The sequence below is a fragment of the Mercenaria mercenaria genome, chromosome 18 (genome assembly GCF_021730395.1).
Source record: "Mercenaria mercenaria strain notata chromosome 18, MADL_Memer_1, whole genome shotgun sequence".
Classification (NCBI taxonomy): domain Eukaryota; kingdom Metazoa; phylum Mollusca; class Bivalvia; order Venerida; family Veneridae; genus Mercenaria; species Mercenaria mercenaria.
Genome location: NC_069378.1, coordinates 18,780,855 through 18,803,350, shown reverse-complemented (window position 1 = coordinate 18,803,350; position 22,496 = coordinate 18,780,855). Strand labels below are relative to the sequence as shown.

Here is a 22,496-nt window from a genome sequence, read left to right as displayed (position 1 = left end):
CGGCTGGCCCTAGAAACTCGGGATGCTATTTTGTCAGTACTTTGTTCGCTAAAGTACATGGAAATAAACTCGAAGTACAAACACCTATTGCAGTTATCACAACACCATGTTCATTAAAAATGCACATGTGAGCCGCACCATGAGAAAACCAACATAATGCATGTGTGACCAGCATGGATCCAGACCAGCCTGCGCATCCAGCTGTTCGCTTTCAAAGCCTATTGCAATTAGAGAAACCGTTAGCGAACAGCATTGATCCTGACCATACGGCGCGGATGCGCAGGCTGGTCTAGATCCATGCTGGTCGCAAACGCACTATGTTGGTTTTCGCATGGCGCGGCACATATGCCATTCAGTTATGAGCACAAACATAAATAAACTCATTCAATGACGATCTGTGTCAAGTAAGTGTCATGTTATAAATAAAACAACAGTTTTTTTTAAATTTTTATTAAGCTGTAAGCTACAACAACAGTAAACACTAAATAATAACACACATATGCATTTATTCCATTTTAGCTAAATAAAACAGTGAATATTGTCCTATTAAAGAGAATTCCTATAGTTTTTTTCCTTTCATAAATTTTTTTTTAATTCACATATATGGTAGGAAAATTTGTGCTGAAAACAGTGAACAAATAAAAACAATAGGTCACCAGGCTTGTTTTTGTGAAAACTTGTTTTGAACACACCAACTGTTGCTGAAACTGCAAGAGATTTTTCAACATTTTCATAATTTTCTGCTTTTTTATAAATACCAACCAAGATATACATCAAGGCAGCACAATACGGGTTTTTTTTCTTTTTACGGATTTTAGCATATACTTATTTGATATCATGTCATATTTGCAATACTCTATCCTTACAATAATGGGTACAAATGAAATAAAATAATATTGTTTCATATTTACCTTTTGTGAATCTTTTTTCAATGAAAAATTAACCCGTAGTGAAGAATATTTTTTAAATTTTGAAAAAACTCGTGTCATAGAATTTTTTCCTGTTTTTTCTTGTGTATAGATAATTGATTGTTGACATAAAAATGGCTAAAATGTATGGGTCACCAGGTAAATTTTATGTTAGACCGCTAGAATACAACCCTGGTTCGGACGGAAAATGGCGTGAACCTGGCCAAATTGATTACATGAATGTCAGCTAGAAGTTTAAAAAAAGTTTTAAAAATTCTTATTCTTTCTAATAATTTGAATACTAAATAATCTGAAAGTTATATTTTCTTATCAGTACTAGCAATTATCTTACATTATGAACAACACTGTCTTTGTACTAAAATGCGCTGTGAAAACCATGAAAATAGCAAGATACCTGTCAGGCATGATACTTGTCAATACAACATAAACCAATATCAACATTTAATTACTGTAACATGTTTCAACAAATGTTGACTTCAGTTCAGTTTTCCATAGAAAGTGTCGGCAGCGCAGAAAGATGCGCATAAAAAACTATAGGAATTCCCTTTAAAAGAGTTCAATAATTAATGAAGATTTTCCAATTAACAAAATTATAATAGAAAATTATTTCCAATCGTAAATTGGTAAAAGTAATTGTAATTTGTGAATATTTTATCACAGAGACTTTTTGTCAATCTGTTTTCTTTAATCAAGTATTAACATATTTACACATTGTCATTCTAATTGAATATGTTCTATCTTCTATCTGTTCAAGAACTATCCTCATTGCTTATAATTCAGTTGTGGGGACATACATACAATATTATACTCTCATACATGACAATCTGTTAGAAGATTATTATAAATTGAACAGCAGTTATTATTTTTGTCTGATTTTTTTATTAAGCTTTAAGCTGCAACAACAGTTAACACTAAGTAATAAACATACATATACATTTATTCCATTTTAGCTACATATAACAGTGAATTAACCTCTTGAAAACAGTTCAATAATTAATGTAGATTTTCCAGTTGACAAAATTATATATCATTTCCAATCGTTAATTTGTAAAATGGATTGTAATTTGTGAATATTCTATCACATGTGAGTTTTTTGCCAATCGCATTTCTTTGATCAAGTGTTAACATATTTATACAATGTCATTCTAACTGCATATCTTTTATCACCAAATTCTATTCAAAAACCATTTTCATTTGCTTAAAATGAACATAAAGCAAAATCACTTAAATGTCAATCTTCTTAATTAAACCTTAAGGATAATAAATGATAGTTTTTTAGTCGATAACATCTTGTTTACACATATGCATATAAGTTAGGTTTTTGCGGCCAGCTCCAGAACGGTGCACATCCATTTTTTATCCCCATGACCATACTATTTGTTTATCCCCACATCCATACTGTTACCTTATCAAGTTTACCACTTGTATGAAACTAACCAGCAAAACATATATTTTTCCATTTCAGACTGCACTGATGTTCACACTGATCTGGATCCATACTGGTCGCAAAACCCTTATGTTAGTTTTCACACTTAGGCGCTAATATATAATTCTGAGAAGATGAAATACCATTGCTTTCAAGTAATGTCAAAAAATTTCAATATTCAATATTTTTTATTTAAGTGAAAAAAAAAAACAGCGAGTGCTTAATTTTGATTTAAAACAAATTATTAATGATTGTTTCAGGAAAATTGCTGAACCTAGCACCTATGACTACCAAATTGATACTCTTAAAACATACCCATGTACACCAACTGCAATATCACATCACTTTTCATGAAAACAAAATCATGTATACATACAATCACAGTCTTGCATAAAATTTAAAAAAATACTAAAATTAATTGTGTTGTTATTAAGCAACAAGCTGCAACAACAGTTTACACAAAATGACAAAACTCGCATGTTAATTGTTCTTTCCAACCTTTAAGATTTTCTTAGTCATGACTTTTTTCTGTACGTGTATGTCAGTATTATACAAGACAAGAATTTGTATTTACTATTATCCTAAATATCAAGTTACCCTACTGAGTTCTTTCATATGTTCTTTTTTTCCTTCTTGTCTATTTGTTAACTTGTGTATGTTTCTTTATATGCATGTCTATCATGCACACTGCTGCATGGGGAGCGCGTTCTTGAAACGTGACTTTTCCCATTACCCCTCAATTGTTTCTTTCTACATTATCAAACATTTTAGCAGCTAAGAGCATCGTTGCTCAATCTTATGTACAAATAAATTATATGTTTCACAGACCGAAACAGTTTGACAAATAACGTCAACCTTATCAACATAATACATGCATTTACAGATGGAATTGTCATACAGGGGTTTCATTAAGCAGTAGCACAACAGGTGTACAGATTGAAACTCTAAATTGATATGGCAGATGTGTAAAACCATTATAATTATACAATATTGATCTAGCGTACAAAATTGTTTGTAAATAAGACTGAGTATATTAACATAAATGCGCTTCATTTCTTGGTGTAGCATTTTGGAATTATCACAGCATTTTGTATTATCCGGATAACAAGGGTGATGTTAGGTATTGACTTGATACTTTACATATATTTTCCACACAAATCTGAAGTAAGTTCGATTCAACCTTCTTTTTATGGGTTTCAATGTCACTTCTAAACAATGCCGCTGTGGTAGCATAATCTATCTGGAGGTCTGCAAAAATAGGGACGACTGAAATGTTCATATACATGTAACAAATACTTCCTAGTATTTGTTACAAAATTTAATTGGTCGAAAGGGATGTAGCCGAACTTTTCTTTGAAATATTGTGTATGTAATAAATATACCCAGTCTTATTACCAAATTGTCATTGAATATTACAGATAGATATAATTCATCTTTTTTTCATAATTTTCTAATACAATACTTAAAACATGAATGAATTTGCTCTTCTATATAACAACGTTTACTACGTGATATAAAGACAAATCATAGGACAACAATAAAGTATAAATGCGGTTAAAACTTAAACACAAGAAAAGTCAATTTGGTCATAGGACCGTAAATAAAACCGTTAATAAAATTCAGGAGCACTAAATTGATAGAAATGGTCAGAAATAAACTTAAACACGATTGAGACGTAGTCCTTTGCTACCTTTGTCCATCACATAGGTTATTTATCGATACCGTTATGTCTATACGCACGATTATTTTACTACATATAACTATCCATTATTAACCTTCTTAAAATATTGGATACTGAAAATATTAGATATTTAAAATATTAAAATACTGGATACTTAAAATATTGGATACTTTAGATATTAGATACTTAAAATACTAAAATATTGGATACTTTAAATATTGGATACTTAAAATATTGGATACTTCAAGAATCGACAGTGACTGTTATGTATAGTAATAGACTTGTACATACAATAGCAATACAGTGGTAGCTACTGGACTAAAACGTATAAACTAGAGCAATGAATTGACAACATTATGACCAAAACATGCATAAAAGAGCAATAAGTTAACAACAATTTCATTTATAACTACATACAGTAGCAATGTGACCGAAATAAGAGCAATGAACTGACAGAAATACAATCAAAATAACAGTAATGAACTGACAGCAATATGATCGAAATAAGAGCAATGAACCAACAGCAATATGACCGAAATAAGGGCAATGAACCAACAGCAATATGACCGAAATAAGAGCAATGAACTAACAGCAATATGACCGAAACAAGAGCAATGAACCAACAGCAATATGACCGAAATAAGAGCAATGGACTGACAACAATATGATCGAAATAAGAGCAATGAACTGACAGCAATATGATCGAAATAAGAGCAATGGACTGACAGCAATATGACCGAAATAAGAGCAATGGACTGACAGCAATATGATCGAAATAAGAGCAATGGACTGACAGCAATATGACCGAAATAAGAGCAATGGACTGACCGCAATATGATCGAAATAAGAGCAATGGACTGACAGCAATATGATCGAAATAAGAGCAATGAACTGACACCAATATGACCGAAATAAGAGCAATGGACTGACAGCAATTGTATAGAAACTTGAATACACAACTTTTTCAGCACTAAGTTTTGAGAAAAATAAATTTGAGACTAAACTTCATTTGATCAACGCTTACATACAATAGCAATATTTCTATACGTGAACCGTTCAATTAAAAATTATTTTGTTAGAGATCATTAAGTGATTATATTGAAAGGTGACGGTGTTCTAAATGTTGTCCGAATGTATTTTTAGCAATTACAAAACGCATACGTTTCAGTATAACGATATTAGAAAACCACATTGTTCACATATTTGAACGACATAAAAACGTTTGCGGTGTAGTTAGAAAATCAACTAGTTTCAATAAATGTAAAGAAAAGACCTTTTAGAAACCCGGGACTCTGATTGTGCAGACAATCCAAGCGGAATATACCGATAATCCAAGCGGAATGTGTCAACAATCCGAGCGGAATGTGCCAGTAACCCTAGCGTAATGTGCCGAAAATCCAAACGGAATGTGCCAACAACCCAAGCAAAATGTGTCTACAATTCAAGCGGAATGTGCCGACGATTCTTTTCAACAAACATTTCTATGAAGGTCCGTAGGTTTTGGAGGAGATGCTGCGAAAAGAACGTGGGACTCAGACACAATAATAGGACAAAAACAATGAACCCCCAACCTCTGGGTAACATAATAAACATTCAAATTTTATGGTTGGCTGAGTTCCATGAACCCCCTAACCTCTGGGTAACATAAACATTCAAATCTTATGGTTGCAAGTAAACTATAACCTGTAAAAATCACATCTTACTTTTATATCCTAATTCAAAGTATTATAATCTATGGGTAAAATTTTTGTACACACTTTCATTGACAGATATATATCTTATTTAATTTATAGGAGAGAATTAGATACGTTTTTAGTTCTTTTTACAAATTTTAAACCTGTTTGTAATCGGATGCGAATAAATCATTGGGAAATCTGTAATGAATTCAAAAATTTAAATTGTTTCTGTAAATATCGGACTTAAGATAAGGTATTGGAATTGAAGGTTTAAATTTCAGAAATGTAATCGAACCAGTGTACTTACGGATTTTGGTTAAGGCAAAAGGCGTAACTAAGTAAGGATTTTAATTAAAATTAGATAAAATTATCTTCGCTTCTTTTCGCTTGCGGACAAGTCAATGATATCGTATAGCGAAGGGGTGTTTCTTGTTTGAAGCTCTCTATGACTGCTTTATGTTAATATATTGCTTCTAATTATGTTAACTATTGTTAATATTTGTATTATATGGATTCTATTTATTTCATAATATTATTTCATCTGATAAATAATGTAAGCTTGATAGGCGGATGCTCCCCGACCCCTATTATGCCAGTGACAGGGAAAATAAATGAGGTTACCCATAAGGGACCTGAAAAGAAATATTTGTTTTTCTTTCGTTTTTATAACGTCGCAATGGATAGATTTAGATAAGATGCCTGACCTTTTTTCGACCTTTTTTTTAATCAGTCATATTCACATAAACTGAAAATAGCGCTAAAACAGGAATAGTCCTTCCAAACCCATCCCTCTCCATCATATTTTAAATAAATACAACGAAAACCACCATACTTCGACTCTTCAGGACGCCAATTGCTGTAACCATCGGAAACTTTGGTTCCGTCTTGCCAAAGGTAGACTTCACGTTCATCTCTCGATGCTCCTATCCAAATGTACTGGTACGAGTCAGCTGCAATATTATAATGAACTTTAAGAAGAAATCCACTGATGAAAATAACAAAAAAGAGGAGTTTGGTTAACATCTTAACAAGTGTAAAAAATAAAACGCAATATCCAAAACAGCAGTTTGCATATGTTCTAGAAAGATTTTAATAAAAACAATAAATATCTACAATACTCAGCTTAAAATTACAATCTTTATTGTGGCTAACATTTTCTGTTTATTTCATGCTAAACTTAAAACCCTTTCAAAAGTTTTAATTATTTGTGAACATGTTACTGACACTTTTCAGTGATGTGATATGCTTTACTTCAAATCTAATAGGAAACAAATATGTTTTTTATACAGAAAAACGGACAAACTTACCGTTTGCAAAATTAAAATGTCTTACATTTAAAAATGTAAAAGAAGTTTTCGCAAATACCTTTTCCCCAGACACTTGCGTGAAAATAGCAATGTAAACAATGACTCTCTTCTCAATAAGTTATCAAAAAATGTTCAATGCAAATGTAACTATACGACAGGTTGTATATAAATCATGTGATTTCAATTGGACAAATTCAATCAAAATCTACTGTATTACAAGTAGGATGCATGTACATTATGTACGAAAACGTTCTTGGCTGACTAGCAACAAATTATCACAAAAAACACTTAATCATATTTAATTACTTTTTCAATAACAATAAAGTAAAATAGATAAAAATGAAAACCACAGATCGCCCACGCAATGAAGCATTATAAAGCATTTGATCTCAAATATATTTTTTCTTACCAGAGGATAGTTAGTTTTGAAAATTCGCACTTAAATATCGGTTTCAGGATACTAAAGTGTGATGCAAAATGGCCCAAATGGCATACCCAGTGAGGCATGTCTCGAAATATCTGCAAATGGTTGATGTTAATCGTATGTATATTAAATTTTGTACAGCAGGTGACCAGACGTGAATCGATCAATAGAGTATAATAGACAGTCTCTGGAAGAAGGTGCATTAATTTCATATTTCGCATTAAAATTGCATCACTGAGCCGGTAGATTGATCTAAAATCCCTACAATTTTCAGTTTAAGGACGTCCCAACATCTCATAATGTAGAATGATATCCAAGGACTAAACATTTACCAAAAAAAATCAAATAAAACTAAAATTTCATATAAAGTCATTAAGGTAGGCAAATTTGATCATTAAAATACAACCAACATTTTTGGTGTATCAATAGTATAGACATTATAGAATATAGACATTTATCGTTTGTCATACATTTACAACTTGGCCCATCCTACCAAGGGCGTAAAGTTAAGTATTCAATATATTTAAGGCAATCGAGACAAAATTTAATATTACAGAAACGACGACCTATTAGAGATGACAAATACAGAGTTAATCAAATCAATAAATTGCCGATGTTAGAATTTCGAGCAATCCTAATCCGTGATGATAATGACAAATATTCGTCGAGATCCAACTTCGTGAATTTGAAATCAGTGAAAAATTTACAGAACGCCTGAGAAATAATTCGTCAACATCGGACGCGCAGCAGACGGTAATTTTTCCAGTCAGTGTAATTTCATCATTTTCATCACATAAACACTGTCTTCCAAAGTTGTCACTACCTACATTTAGTGGAATATTCTACTTAGGATTCGATCAACACAACTGTACATGCAAATCCAATCCTATCGGACGTTCAGTAATTCAATTATCTACGACACCTAGAGAGTGATGCAGTCATGACGACTGAAAGATTCGCACTTACTAATTCCAATATAACAAACTACCAAAATGGGCAATTTTGACAGTGACATAAAATTGCACCCGCATACAAGAAAACTCTTCTACACCTTTAGTCGCCAAGCAACAAACTTTACCGCCACAGAAACTGATATGTCAGGTTATGGCAAAAATCACAATACTGACAACATTTTCGCGAATTGATTTTTTTCACAGATGTAAATAAACATATTGTCTATAAAACGGTGAAATAACATTTGCAAACGCTTAAAGAGATTCACACATTACAAGCTGATTTTAAGACACTATTTGGAATTATCACACGTATCAGATGTTTTAATATCATATTTTATCTTTAGACAGACAGCAACGTTGCCGTTTTTCTGAATTTACCCACCGGTTGCCATTAATTCATGACATGATTTTCATTTCCATATACCGATTCAGTTAAGTCTTTATTCTATGTCACCCGGTCATTACTTCCGGTTTATCAAACGTGCAGAACTGCCTTATTGAACTATGTACAAAAAATGTATGAGCAAATAAATATCATGGAAGCAGGGTAGATTGGCAGTAACGGCATGTCAGAAACTTCAGTTATGATGTCAGTATTAATTAACTCTGGTTCTAGACGTCGTATGCTACAACATGAAAGTGGAAGGCACGTGTATCAGCAACATCACATAATCATAATAAGTTCCTCAGTTATATAATGTTAAAGGAAATAAAATATAACACTCAGTCCAAAGTGCGGGTAGACCTTTTACAACCGACACACGGCACTGTAAAATGCTGTTGTGATAGTTTATTAAACATACAAAAAACTCCTTTAGACGCAGAGAACGCAACCAAGCAAAATTATTGCAGACTCTGTTTGATTGAGTCTGTTCTTGATGGGTAATGAAATGTGCGTCCCCTAGCACCGGGTTAAGCGGATTTTTATTATAGTAAAATTGAATGTACTCAATAATCCCAAAGGCCCAGAAAATATAACTACACCGAGTCCATGTACAGGGAGTTTTTATAGCCACAACACGGTTCTTAAAGGCTGCAATTGTGATAGCAGTAGTTAATAAGACTTTATAAGCAGATATCCTTGATCCAAAAGGAACAGCAGAAAATGCAACAACATTGAGTGAACGTTCAGCCACCAAATGGCACTTAATAACTGCTGTTGTCATAGTTAATAAAATATATAAGATGATCCTTTGAAAATGCACATTACACAAACGATTGTAATGTTTCAACTAACTGGGAATCAATTATTACAGTAGTAAAAAATAAACGTCCGTGTTCTAACTGCCAGAAGAAACGTTATTCACATGAGATGCAGTAAAGTGCCCTGTCATCAGGCACAATTCCCATCATTTCCAGCAAACCATTATGCTGCAAAACATTCTTAAAATGACATTACATTTGAGCAATCGATACCGGTGCAGCATTCATCACGTGTACTAAATAAGACAGTCATATCTATAGTAACTTCCGGAACCTATTCAACATACACAAACATGTTGTTTGTCGAGAGATCAGTTACTACGCTAGAACAAAAAAAAAAGCTAAATCTTACAACAACAGGAACCGATGCAATACACTTTTTTTTGTAATTTAAAACATCAGGTACGACACCTTAAAACAGGAACGTTTCCGGTGAAATGATTTCGACAAATGCGTTGATCGTACCAAGCTACAAAATACTACTTCTCAGTGGCGACGTTACTCCCTTGAAGGAAAAAATATGCAATCGGTCCGCAGGGTAGCATAGAAATAATATTCTCACATCGGGTTCGGGTCCCGGTTTGGTTGAACCATTTACTTATGTTGTGACTATTTGCTTGGGACTATTTACATCCCGTATGCGACCGCGAAGGTCACTCAGAAAAGAGTCCCATCTATTTTGAGTGACCCTATACCATGATGACATTAATTGATTAGTCTTAACAACACTTGTAATCATATTATGATTACAGGAAATTCGGGACACATTTCAATATTGTAGGAAAGTACGTCGTAGTTTCGAACATACTAGTAGTATGGTATGAGGTAATCAGTCGTTAAGAGTCCCGAAACAGTATCCGGAGGTCATAGTGAGCCGGTCAACCAAGATTTGTTTCTATCTTCTCAAAGGGTGGGTGGGGTAATTTGTTTGTTTATATTTCAAATAATTATTCAAATTTGCATCTTGCTCACGTGCGTTGTTCGATTGTAATGTCATATATCAACGAAATCAGGGATCTTTGACATACATTTGTATATAAACATGTCTAAAATCATTGAATTAACAAATAAGAAAAGTACTGTCTAAAAACTAACCTACTACTTTTCAAGAATTGTAAGTACTTGCATATAATACCCGCAATGACAGAAATACAGATAGATAAATAATTAAAATGATACTGTAACTAAAAGCTGCACATAGTCACAGGTATTCTCGATCAATTTTTCCAAAGATTTTTAAATGTTTTGGCGTTAAATAGGTAACTGAAATAAAACACGCGGAGCATCAATGAAACAAACCCATTGTTTTGCATACCGATTCGATATGTTTTCACTTTGCGGAAGATATCTTATTATGCAAATACTGCGATATGACTAGTTGGTGAGCTGTTATTTACACCAATGACAATATGTCATCTTTCAAAACATCAGAAGCACGTAATAACGTCTCGTTATTCATATTGCATGCTACAGAAGAGGGATAGATACGTAGAAAGGAACGGATTCCTTATCAAGAGAGTTGACAATATAAAATGTAACAAACCGTTAGTGAAGTATTTGTCCAAATATTTGTCTATATAGCTTTGCTCTTCCTGTGACTTGATGACTGCTAAATATCCTCCTAGATCTTCACAGTGTTTCTGAAAACAGACGAAATAAAATGAAAGCACAGATAAGATTTCCATAGTCTCTTATAACGTTCACTGTTAATACCTTTCCTCTGTCAGAATAACTTCAATATCACATTCATGGATTTTCAAAGCTTTGTTTCATGTCAAGGTAAAATAAATATATACATATCACTTATTATTGTTTTACAATTTAACGGCAAAATCTAGTTACAAATACACCAACTTGCTAAATTTATAAAATATTTCTGTTCTAATAAATAAATAAGGAAATTTTTCATATCAGTATAGAGCAAAATCTGTTTAAATGTTTCTTAGAGCTGCCACCAAACCTACGTTAAGTTTTCCATTGCTCTAGAGTATCCCCCTCCACGTTCCCCACATACCCTTCACCGCCCCCCCCCCCCCCCAACTTCACACACACACACACACACACACACACACACACACAACAAGGGAATAAACAAATGGCCAAATCATTAAAATAACAGTAAGTCACATTTGTAAATTTGTAACAGGAAACATTGTTTGGTTAGATATATTTCTTCCAAAAGAGTTTTCACTATATTGCAAAAAAAATAGCCTGATTTAGATTTATATTTAACTTTCAGTAACTTGTAACTGTAATTCATGTAGAAAACATAATAATAGTACCGTGGAATATCACCAAAAGAAAACAATTTTCATTTAGACAAGTCTCTGCAATGAATTGCGATTTACTGCACAGTAACCAAGGTTAATAAACTTCACCGCATTTGAAAGCTTGTTTTCAAATAAAAATCTTATCATCGAGACGTGGATATTATAGACTTGAAAAAACGACATATATTTATTAGGCATTTTCAACTGGAGTAATTATACATAAAATGTAAAACTAAAGTGATTCATTTCTATCCAGTATTTTGTCACGCTTTTGAAATGTGATTGAAAGGAGGAATTTATATGTTCTTGAAATTATCAATTTAAATAGTATTGATATATATTTTTATTATTTAAGTTTCTTTTTATCTGAAGGATTAATGAAGACGAAAGAGTTAAAAACGAAACCAAAAAAAAACAATACCTTCGCATCAGCCCACCCCATACGCTGTGTTATCAGTCTGTACGCTGAAATTGACAACAACACAAAGACGTGTCTCCAAGAGCACGACATAACTGTTCTTGCACAACAGACTAACGTTTCCGGTGATTTTACCCATGCCAACAAGAGCTATATGGCACCCACATGCCAGATGACTCTCGTGCTGTTAATGACAACTAACGATTCGTGCACTGATCATATATTGTTTATGTAAAATGAGATAAAAATCAAATACCTTCACATATGCTCTCCGTTTTTATGGTATATTTCTTGGTTCAGAATAAATCACGGGTACTAAACAGTGCCTGCGGTACTGACTGTGCCGACGAGGATTGAAGGCACTTCGCTTCCTGTACCGCAGGTACTTCGTCAATGTTTACAAAACGAGCGAGATCGGTGAGTGATTTTTGTCATTTTGTTACTGCATGGAGTATTTTTTCAAAAATCGGGGAATGTAGCGGGGTGTAGATGTATCTTATCTACATATCCATGCTAAAATTTGTGGCAAATGATCAATTTCCTAGAAACGTAAGGACAAATAAGTTGAGAATGAAACGTGATTTTTTTCACATCAGTGACTGTTTAGACTCGATTTCTTTTCGCTGACTCAAACGATGTCGTCTCTACCGTCGTAAATTATATTTATAAATGACATGTGATCTGCTAAAACATAAAATGTGGCCAGAAAATTCCGAATTTGAACGTTATGCCACTTTTGGAAAAGTGCCGCAGGCAATTTGACGATGCCGCAGCCCCTTCGAGGTGCCGCAGGCACTTTCAGAAAGTATCGGGACATAAATTTGGCCGAAACTAGACAAATGGAAGAACAGAGAAACAACATTTCCTTTAAGAAAACGAAAAGAAAAAGGGGTGTTGAATAGTATGCAGTGGAATGCAAGTCAACTGAAGTCAGGTACCTTCATATTGCCGCATTTCAGAAAGCGGTCCGCAGAATAAAAACCCTATTCTGCTCGATATGTTGCTTTTTTTTTTAAAGTTTTGTTTGCAGGGAATAAAATAGGTTTTTACGTACATGTAAAAACTATTAAAATTCTCCCGTTTGATCGTTTATGAGCTATACTTATTAAGCTCTCATTTTTTCTGAAAACATTTTTAAAATATTTTTTTTTTTGTAGATATACTTAATATTTCCAGGAAACGTTAGGCTATTAAAATAACTACAGAAAATTTCAAACTTCGATATAGTTTCTGATTTTATACCGTAATAACTGTCTAGCTAGTAAATGTCAGCTGTCCACAATGGGCTCTTACACAAATGGTATCGAGATTATAATGTGAATCATCGCAATAATATTTACAGGAAACTTCTGACTATTGAGACTCTTATTAGAAAACTTCGCTTTATCATGATAATTTCTTGACGTATCCTGACAGCTACCTACCTATCTCGTGGCAGAGGTTATAATGCAGTAATCTGGTCAAAAATGTGCTTCCGTGGTGTAGGTGTTAGTCGAAAGAAGTCCTAATAAATAGATCTTAAGTTTTCTATTTTTCGCGCATTTTCGCATAAATCGGGAGCCAAATGGGCATCATTCCACTCGTGGAATTAATTTTACATAAAATAGGACACTTTTCATGCTAATATTCGCTTGTTTTCGAGTTGTTTTACGTGAAAACGGAAGTAGGGTTTTTATTCTGCGGACCGCTTTCTGAAATGCGACAATATGAGGGTACCTGACTCCAGTTGACTTGCATTCCACTGCATACTATTCCACACCCGTTTTTCTTTTCGTTTTCTTGAAGGAAATGTTGTTTCTCTGTTCTTCCATTTGTCTGTTTGTCTAGTTTCGGCCAAATCTATGTCCCGATACTTTTTGAAAGTGCCTGCGGCACCTCGAAGGGGCTGCGGCATCGTCAAAATGCCTGCGGCACTTTTCCAAAAGTGGCATAACGTTCAAATTCGGAATTTTCTGGACACATTTTATGTTTTAGCAGATCACATGTCATTTATAAATATAATTTACGACGGTAGAGACGACATCGTTTGAGTCAGCGAAAAGAAATCGAGTCTAAACAGTCACTGATGTGAAAAAATCACGTTTCATTCTCAACTTATTTGTCCTTACGTTTCTAGGAAATTGATCATTTGCCACAAATTTTAGCATGGATATGTAGATAAGATACATCTACACCCCGCTACATTCCCCGATTTTTGAAAAAAATACTCCATGCAGTAACAAAATGACAAAAATGACAAAAATCACTCACCGATCTCGCTCGTTTTGTAAACATTGACGAAGTACCTGCGGTACAGGAAGCGAGGTGCCTTCAATCCTCGTCGGCACAGTCAGTACCGCAGGCACTGTTTAGTACCCGTGTAAATAAGTTTACGAAAATAAAAAACACGCTACAAATGACAAAACAAAACCGGAACTTTGTTTTTTGCGTCATTCAAACGTCATGACATCACTGCTGTTAACATACTCTAATTTCCCGCGCTGTGTTTAAATACGCGACATTAAGAAAGAGTGCAACAAAGAAAGTATTTTTTTCCTTTAATTCATGTCTATAATTTGTGAGATGCGGTATTGTTTGTTTTGGAAACTAATGTTCTTCAAGCTCACAGAGTATGAAAAAGTCTTAACGTTAAAAAAATCGTTCCTACATCCTTATAGTGAACCGTACATTTCAAGATAATTTAAGACATTAGTTTGAATTAATTAACGTGTCAGATGTTTTAATATCATATTTAAACATTAGAAAGATAGTAACAGTGCCACTGAAATAAATTTACTCACTGGTTGCCATTAATTCATAAATGATTTTCATTTCCGTACGCCGAATAAAGACTTTTTTCTACATTTTCCGGGAAAATGACGTTACGCCATCATTTCCGGTTTATCAACTGTGACGTGCAGAACTACCTTAAATGCGGGTTTATGCCAAGGTAAAGTACATTTGCGACTTTATTTCATGACATTCTCATTCATAAACTCCGCTCAATTACAATGGAACCTTAAATGCAAGTATTTTCCCATTTTTCCATATTGACGTTAAATTTTCATATTGGGTGCGTTACGTCATTTTGACGTCATTTTCACGTATGTCGTCTCGTTTAAAGTTCTTTAAAGATGATATTTTTAATTTTACGCAGGCTCAAGAACATTTTTTTATCAAATATATAATAACTTTAAGTGTATATTCGTATGTAATAAAAGATTATTAGATTTGCGAATTGTTCTTTCGTGGGCGATACTGCGTTCCTTAAATCGTGCAATGTTTCCGCTGCAGCACTCGTGCAGATTTCTCGAAACAAATCTAGTAACCTATATATATAAGACTTGGTAATAGTAGGATAAGGAATGAAAGATTTTTCATAGGCAAATATATTTCATAATCATTCTTATATACGTACAACAATATGGAAGGTTTAGATATGGACACTTTTAAAGTTTTCTTGCTATTATATGCTGATGATATAGTCATATTTGCAAATAATGCTGTAGAATTACAAAAAGGTATCGATTTATTATACGAATATTGTTGTATGTGGAAACTAAAAGTGAATGTTGCTAAAACAAAAATTATGGTTTTTCGAAGAGGAGAGGCCTTTCCTAGGGACGTACTGTTTTATTATAATGGACAGCCTGTAGAAATAGTGAACAAATTTAGTTATTTAGGTATTGTTTTTACGCCTGGTGGTTCTGTGAGTAGTGCTTTAGATACTTTATCGGGTCAAGCACTTAAAGCTATCTTTAAGTTAAACAAATATTTGTATAAGTTTACATATATATCACCATGTCATAAGCTAGAATTGTTCGATAAACTTGTTTCCCCTATCTTAAACTATTGCTGTGAAGTATTGTGTTTTTCTAATAACTTGTCTGTAGAAAGGGTTCACATGCAATTCTGTAAAAAAATACTTGGAGTCAAGAAAACTACACAAAATGATTTCATTTATGGCGAATTAGGTCGATATTCATTCAAAACTATTCATATGTTTCGTGTCATTAAATATTGGTTGAGAATTTTAAGATTAAGTGGAAATAAGTACGTATATTTAGCATACAATATGTTAAAAAGTGATTTTGAACATAATCCAAATAAAAGTAATTGGTGCAGTTATTTAAAAGACTTGCTATGTTCTCTTGGTTTTGCAGAAGCTTGGATTTATCAAGGTGTAGGAGATGATAAAGTATTCCTTTCATTGGTAAAGCAACGATTAAATGATCAATTTGTTCAAAAATGGCATGAAAGAATACAAAATTCTAGTAGGGCATTATTTTATAAGACTATTTCGAGTTTTCGTTTTCAACCATACTTAGATTGTTTTAATATTAATAAGTTTTGTCAAGCTTTAACTCGTTTAAGAGTATCATCCCATAGATTGCAAATTGAAGCTGGTAGATGGAATAGACCTCAACGTACACCCATATCTGATAGAAAATGCATACTCTGTGGCAAATTAGAAGATGAATATCACTTTATTATTGAATGCACGTTATACCAAGATATAAGACAGCGATATATACCTCGTAGATTTTGGATAAGACCGAACATGTTTAAATTTACTGAACTTATGATGTCAGAAAACAAAGCTTTAATAAAAAATCTTGGTATTTATACACATACAGCCTTTAAGACAAGAAACACACTTTTGTATAGGTAATTCTTTAAGGACTCATCATAAATATGTATAACCTATATTTTCTATTGGCAAAGTAAAGTATCTTGATTGTTTTCCTCTAATTTTACGTTTACTGACCAATGATACGATGCTATATTACAGAACTTGTACTTTCTCTTTTAAATTTTTATTTAGGGTATAAATAATTTGACCTTATTTTTCGCTGATTTCGTATAAGGTCTTCCAAAGCTAAATGTTGTTATTAAATGTAAATCATATGTAGGATAGCTAGTCTTGTATTGTTATTTTCGACAAGGCTTGGCATCCATATTGTAGTACATAATATTATGTACTGTGTATTATATATACATTTGTACTTATATAGCTAATGTGGCATTGTGTTGTTGTTGTCTTTTTGTAGTTGTTTCTGTTCAAATGTGGTTTTCAAATGTGTTACATAATAACGAGTTAAACTGATTGTGGAACTACTTTTTGTAATCGGCTTACCAGCCTCGTTGCTATCCTGCTTCCTGGTAAATATTAAACGAAAAGGTGAAATGTCGCAGTAATGTTAATATATTTGAATGTATTCTTCTAAGACATTATTTTGGTAACTTCTTTCTATCTTCTACCGGCCTTCTCCGGGTGAATACATGTACTTACCTCATCTAATAGGGTTTCATTTAAACGCAATGTCAGTTTTGCTAGTCGTATGTGTTATATATGTCACTGTATATATATTTCTTTTGTACACTGTCCGCTGTTGTATTTGTGACTATGTATGTCATCATGGGCTTTTTAGCCTATTTGATTTGAAATAAAATGTCTGTCTGTCTGTCTACGTATTTCCTTAAAGTGGCCTTATGCGCATCTTACTGTTCATAGTGTGTTTTTGGTGAATGTTATATAAAAGCAATTTTCGGTTGTTGTGCATTTAAATGTGTTAGATTAACGATAATGCCGCATAAGTATTTGAAGTTGATGCTTTAGAAAAAAAGAAATCGGACTAATAAAACAAAAGTGTTTTACTTCAATCCTCTACGCAGTGAAGTTGAAGGGAAGCAACTCCTGCGTGCAATCTGACTTTCCTTAAAAAGACTGCCCCAGTCAAAATAAGAAAAGTCATATTTGGAAAGTTATTTTTTCGTACTGGTAACAGGAAGAAGTTGGTATACTGAGTTAAAAGCTATAATCTCCTCCACCCTTTTTAAACACACATCTATTTCAGCTGGATTTTTACTTGAAAAATGCGCATAATTCCACTTTAAAAACCATGGGCACATTTCACAAAAGTTTGTAAGTATCATCTTCAGTTTTTTTCCTAAGTATGAACTTTTAGAACACATCTATTTCATAGGATATAACGTCTAACCTTTTGAAAAGGTGTCGGTAATTCGATGTTAGAACAAATCTATCTTATTTACTATTCGACTCATATTCCAAGAATAGCAAAATAGTTAAAATAGATCTACTTAAAATGGTGTTCGTGAAACACCATACTCGTAGGTTCTTTGTCCGAAGTAGGCTTCGTGAAATGGGCCCCATTGTTTTAAAGGGACTGACCTCCAGATCGTACGACAACAAAGAAGAAAGAAAATAAACCTTTGAGAAATCAAGAAATTATGGCTATATTTCTTAAGAAGGCTTTGAAACTTAGTTACTTTTAGGTTATATGTTACTGAAACACAAGAGAATTTGTTGTTTTTACTAATTTTTTTTTCATACAAAATTGAAAAGTGTTTGTAGCAAAGTACGAGGGATAAACTACCTTAATTATAAAGCTTTATATTATCAGTCGTCAAGCTCGAACTCCTCCATTGATCAAGATGGGAGAAATGGTTTTATTGCCGAGGAAATCCGGGTTCGATTCCTAACTCAGACACGCTTTGTTCTTGATTTGCGTTTTATAAAAATAGTTTAGGATAAAAAATGTTCTAATGTTTATGATATGACCAAACTTCAATTGTATAGAAACATCATTTTAGCCAATCTGAAATCCAGTCCCTTTAAGATATAGTTTAAGATGAAGTTTTAACAACAAAAAAACACATAAGAAACTGCTTCAAATTTCATATCGACATTCCTTACATAGCATGGTCAATGTGACGCATATATCGATATCATATCATTTTGTTCAGTGAGATTAATAATATCTGTCATATTTCTATCCGATTCGTAAACACATGACTGGTTTTTTTCTTGCATATCGTATACATATAAGCTTTTTTATTCTGACAGATTGATTTTCTTGCCTACCGTATTTTACAAATAATAAAATGAATAATGCAAATAGAAATAATTTCTTTGTAGCACTCTTTCTTATAGTAGAGTATGTACAAAAAAGCGGGAAATTAACGTCGGAAAAGTGACGTCATGACGTTTCAGTGACTCACAATAACAAAATTCCACTTTAGTTTTATCGTTTGTAGCGTAACGGTATGTTCCTACCGTAAAATAACGTATATTGAATCGAGATATATACTATTAGGTACGGAGAGAAACTATCAGGGTACCTGATTTTTTCGTATTTTACATGAACAATATATAATCAATGCAAGAATTGCTTAGTTGTAATTAACAGCACGCAAGTCATCTGGCAAGTGGTGCTAGATGGGTTTTACCGGAATGGGTAAAATCACCGGAAACGCAAGTCCGGTATGAAAGAATATGTGATACTCTCATAATAATTATAATGATTATAGTAAACATGTATCGAATAATCAACAAGTCAGCATTCTGTAACAATTACATTAAAATAATAATACTGTTTGATCAAACTAACACGTAACAAGTTGTTACTTGGTTTCGAGATGTAAACCTTAGACAATATTCATATTATACTTCATTCTGAAGAACTATAAAGCAGTATTACGAAAAAAAAAGAATTTCTGTTCAGTCATTAACGAAAAATTTGTCATGGACAAAAGAGCATAAACCTACACATTTTTTAATATCTAATATCTAATCTATATTGATTAGTTTTAAGGTAGTTCTGCACGTTTAGATCAAATTTTTTCTACTTTGTAGAATTTGATTAAACCCGGATTTTTTAAAACTTCAAAATATACTTAGAAAATTCACCAAATGGAAAAGAAAGTGCCATGTGCTTGATTTTTGGCCAGACTGATTTGAAATAATTGGACCACACGCAATTTTCATAATGGGAGTCTATGTGAAAATAACAACTTTCATAACATTTTCGCGAATAGAAAATTTTCTTCAATGTAGATTTTAATGACACTTCCCTTATTTGTAATCTCTTATTTGTAAATAAACATATGACCTATAATATTGTAGATAAAATGTATAGGTCCGTTCGCTAGTTTTTGGGGTATTTGCCCATAATCAAAGTGATCTGCAGATTTTAAGTTTTAAGACATTATTTTGAATCATTTAAGGTGTCAGATGTTTTAATATCATATTTTAACTTTAGAAAGATAGTAACGTTACCATAGTAGTAAACTTACTCAAGGGTTGCCATTATTTCATCTCCGTTTGCCGAGTCCAGGCTTTATTCTACGTTATCCGGATAAATGACGTTACGCCATCACTTTCGGTTTATCAAACTTGCAGAACTACGTTTAAAAGCGATTCTGTTCGAAAATTTCAGCCAATTTGTTGATCAAAAAGTTTTTAAATTTTCATTTTAGCTAATTTGATGATGGATTATTACAAATCTTATATAATGTCTTAATTAAAATATAAGCAACATTTCCCTCTTTCTTAAAAAAATGTTTTCAAAAGTTTAATTGGCCAGAATATTTTTATTGATCATAAAATTAGACATTGTTGCATATCTTTTTGAGATTTTAAAGTTCCTTCTAATACCTTTTGAGTCATTTGGTAAAGAATGTTACTTATATTTAGAATGTTTAGCCGAAACTCATGACGAAATCCCTGTTAATTTTAGCAGATTAAAATGCAAAGGACACTAACTAATATATTAACTCCAATTCATAGAAACATGCCAATTTTGTATTCCTTGTTGTTTGTTCGGTTGGTTGGGTTTAACATCGCAGTGACACAATTCTTGGTCATATGGCTACTTTCTAACGTTTGACAGTAGAGGAAGAACCCTCAGGTGCTCCTCCAAATATTATTTCAGGCATGGGCAGACACCTGGATAGAACCACCGACCTTCAATAAACAAGCTCAATGGCTTCCTCACATGGAATAATTCTACATCTAAAGCGTGGTTTTGAACCCACAGCGGTAAGAGGCAAGTGATTCGAAGTCAGCGATCTTAACCTCATGGCCACATTGACCCCTTTCTTTAATGTATCTATTGACATTTTGAATTATCTAATCCGGACAAGCAACAAAACATGCAACAAAACATTAGCTAACTGCTGTTAAAATGGTACTGTAATACATTAATATGTCTCATTTGCTGAGAAGGTAGAAGACGTGACAACTATCAATGGATTCTGAGTCCTTCATAGTTTTCCATGACAAAAGACACAAAGTCTTAAGATAATTGTTATATAATCGGTTAATCTGTAGATAGAACATTACCCATCTCTCACAATTAAGTAAACAATAACTACAATATCAATTATATTCCAGCTAAACCACTAAAGATTATAATTTTTTCAGAAATTCATCACAAAGTTTTGCATAACGCTTTTCTTAAAATCGCTGTATAATTTATTTACGCATTTGGAAAATCTTAATTCTAGAAAATATTGTTACACAAGTTGGTTATGAAATAAAGTGCTAATGATTAGATTTAATATGCCACAGCGAAATGTACATTAAAGGCACTGACATCTTGACAACAACAAAAATAGAATTTGTTGATAAGATTATGATATGTTAAATGGATATTGTACAAATAAAAACTATAAAGGAAAACTAGATAAAAATACTATCAATTCAATGGCAAGTAATTTCTACTTAAATATCAAACATACAAACTTTCAGTAAAGACTTACTCCGACGCCTGTAATATTCAGTGCCATTGAGGAACGGTGCTGAGGCGTTTGTCAGAAACTTGTCCTTGCAGCCAACGCAGCGCATGTTCTCTTCGACGTGAAAAACACCGTAACACGTTGAGGTTTTGGAACACTGCAAGACGCATTGTACTAAACTCCCTTTATCCTTGTCGTCAAAAACGACCTGGTCAGACGGGCACGTAAATCCTCCAAGGTCTTCATATTTGATAAACTCAGTAAAGTTAGTTACGGCAATAACATAAGCGAAAGTTCCGTAAAGGAACAGAGCTAGTAAGCGTGTTATCGTCATGATTTTTGCCTAACGTTTGATTTCTGCAATGTTAGCAAACATGTGTTGTGGCGCATGCGCTATGATTTGTTCTTTTACTGGCGGCGCTTATAGTGTTTTGTAATCATAATGCGTAGGTATGACCAGTCAATCAACCCAATAATATTGGCCAATAAGATAACGTTATCCGTGGATCTGTTATCTCTGTTGCTAAGGCGTCATTGTGTCTCACAAGCTTACCATAACTAAATACCTGCAGACTGAAAAGTTCTAAATAACGACAATATTATTTCAGGTTCTCTTCACGGTCCGGAGTGAAAAAAGGAGATGCGTTACACATAGATTGTAAATATGACATTGAGAAATAAAAGAGT

At 33.1% G+C, this 22,496-nt stretch overlaps 1 protein-coding gene across 1 annotated transcript; it reads right to left on the bottom strand.

Annotated features, from left to right (window-relative positions):
- Positions 1 to 1,256: 1,256 nt before the first annotated feature.
- On the bottom strand, positions 1,257 to 22,220 carry LOC123538042 (snaclec flavocetin-A subunit beta-like). Its single transcript, XM_053529919.1, has 4 exons — positions 21,834 to 22,220; positions 12,294 to 12,337; positions 11,146 to 11,242; positions 1,257 to 6,662 (listed from the first exon to the last, which is right to left on the bottom strand). The coding sequence occupies exons 1-4, from the start codon at positions 22,141 to 22,143 to the stop codon at positions 6,439 to 6,441; spliced, it is 675 nt and encodes a 224-aa protein (XP_053385894.1). The 5' UTR covers positions 22,144 to 22,220; the 3' UTR covers positions 1,257 to 6,438.
- Between the last annotated feature and the right edge of the window lie 276 nt (positions 22,221 to 22,496).

Excerpts from the sequence above, each read along its gene's own strand:
- LOC123538042 (XM_053529919.1), bottom strand. The coding sequence starts at position 22,143 with ATGACGATAACACGCTTACTAGCTCTGTTCCTTTACGGAACTTTCGCT. Across the intron at positions 11,243-12,293 it reads TGGGGTGGGCTGATGCGAAG|AAACACTGTGAAGATCTAGG; the intron begins GTATTGTTTTTT and ends GTCTGTTTTCAG. Across the intron at positions 6,663-11,145 it reads GGACAAATACTTCACTAACG|CTGACTCGTACCAGTACATT; the intron begins GTTTGTTACATT and ends ATAATATTGCAG.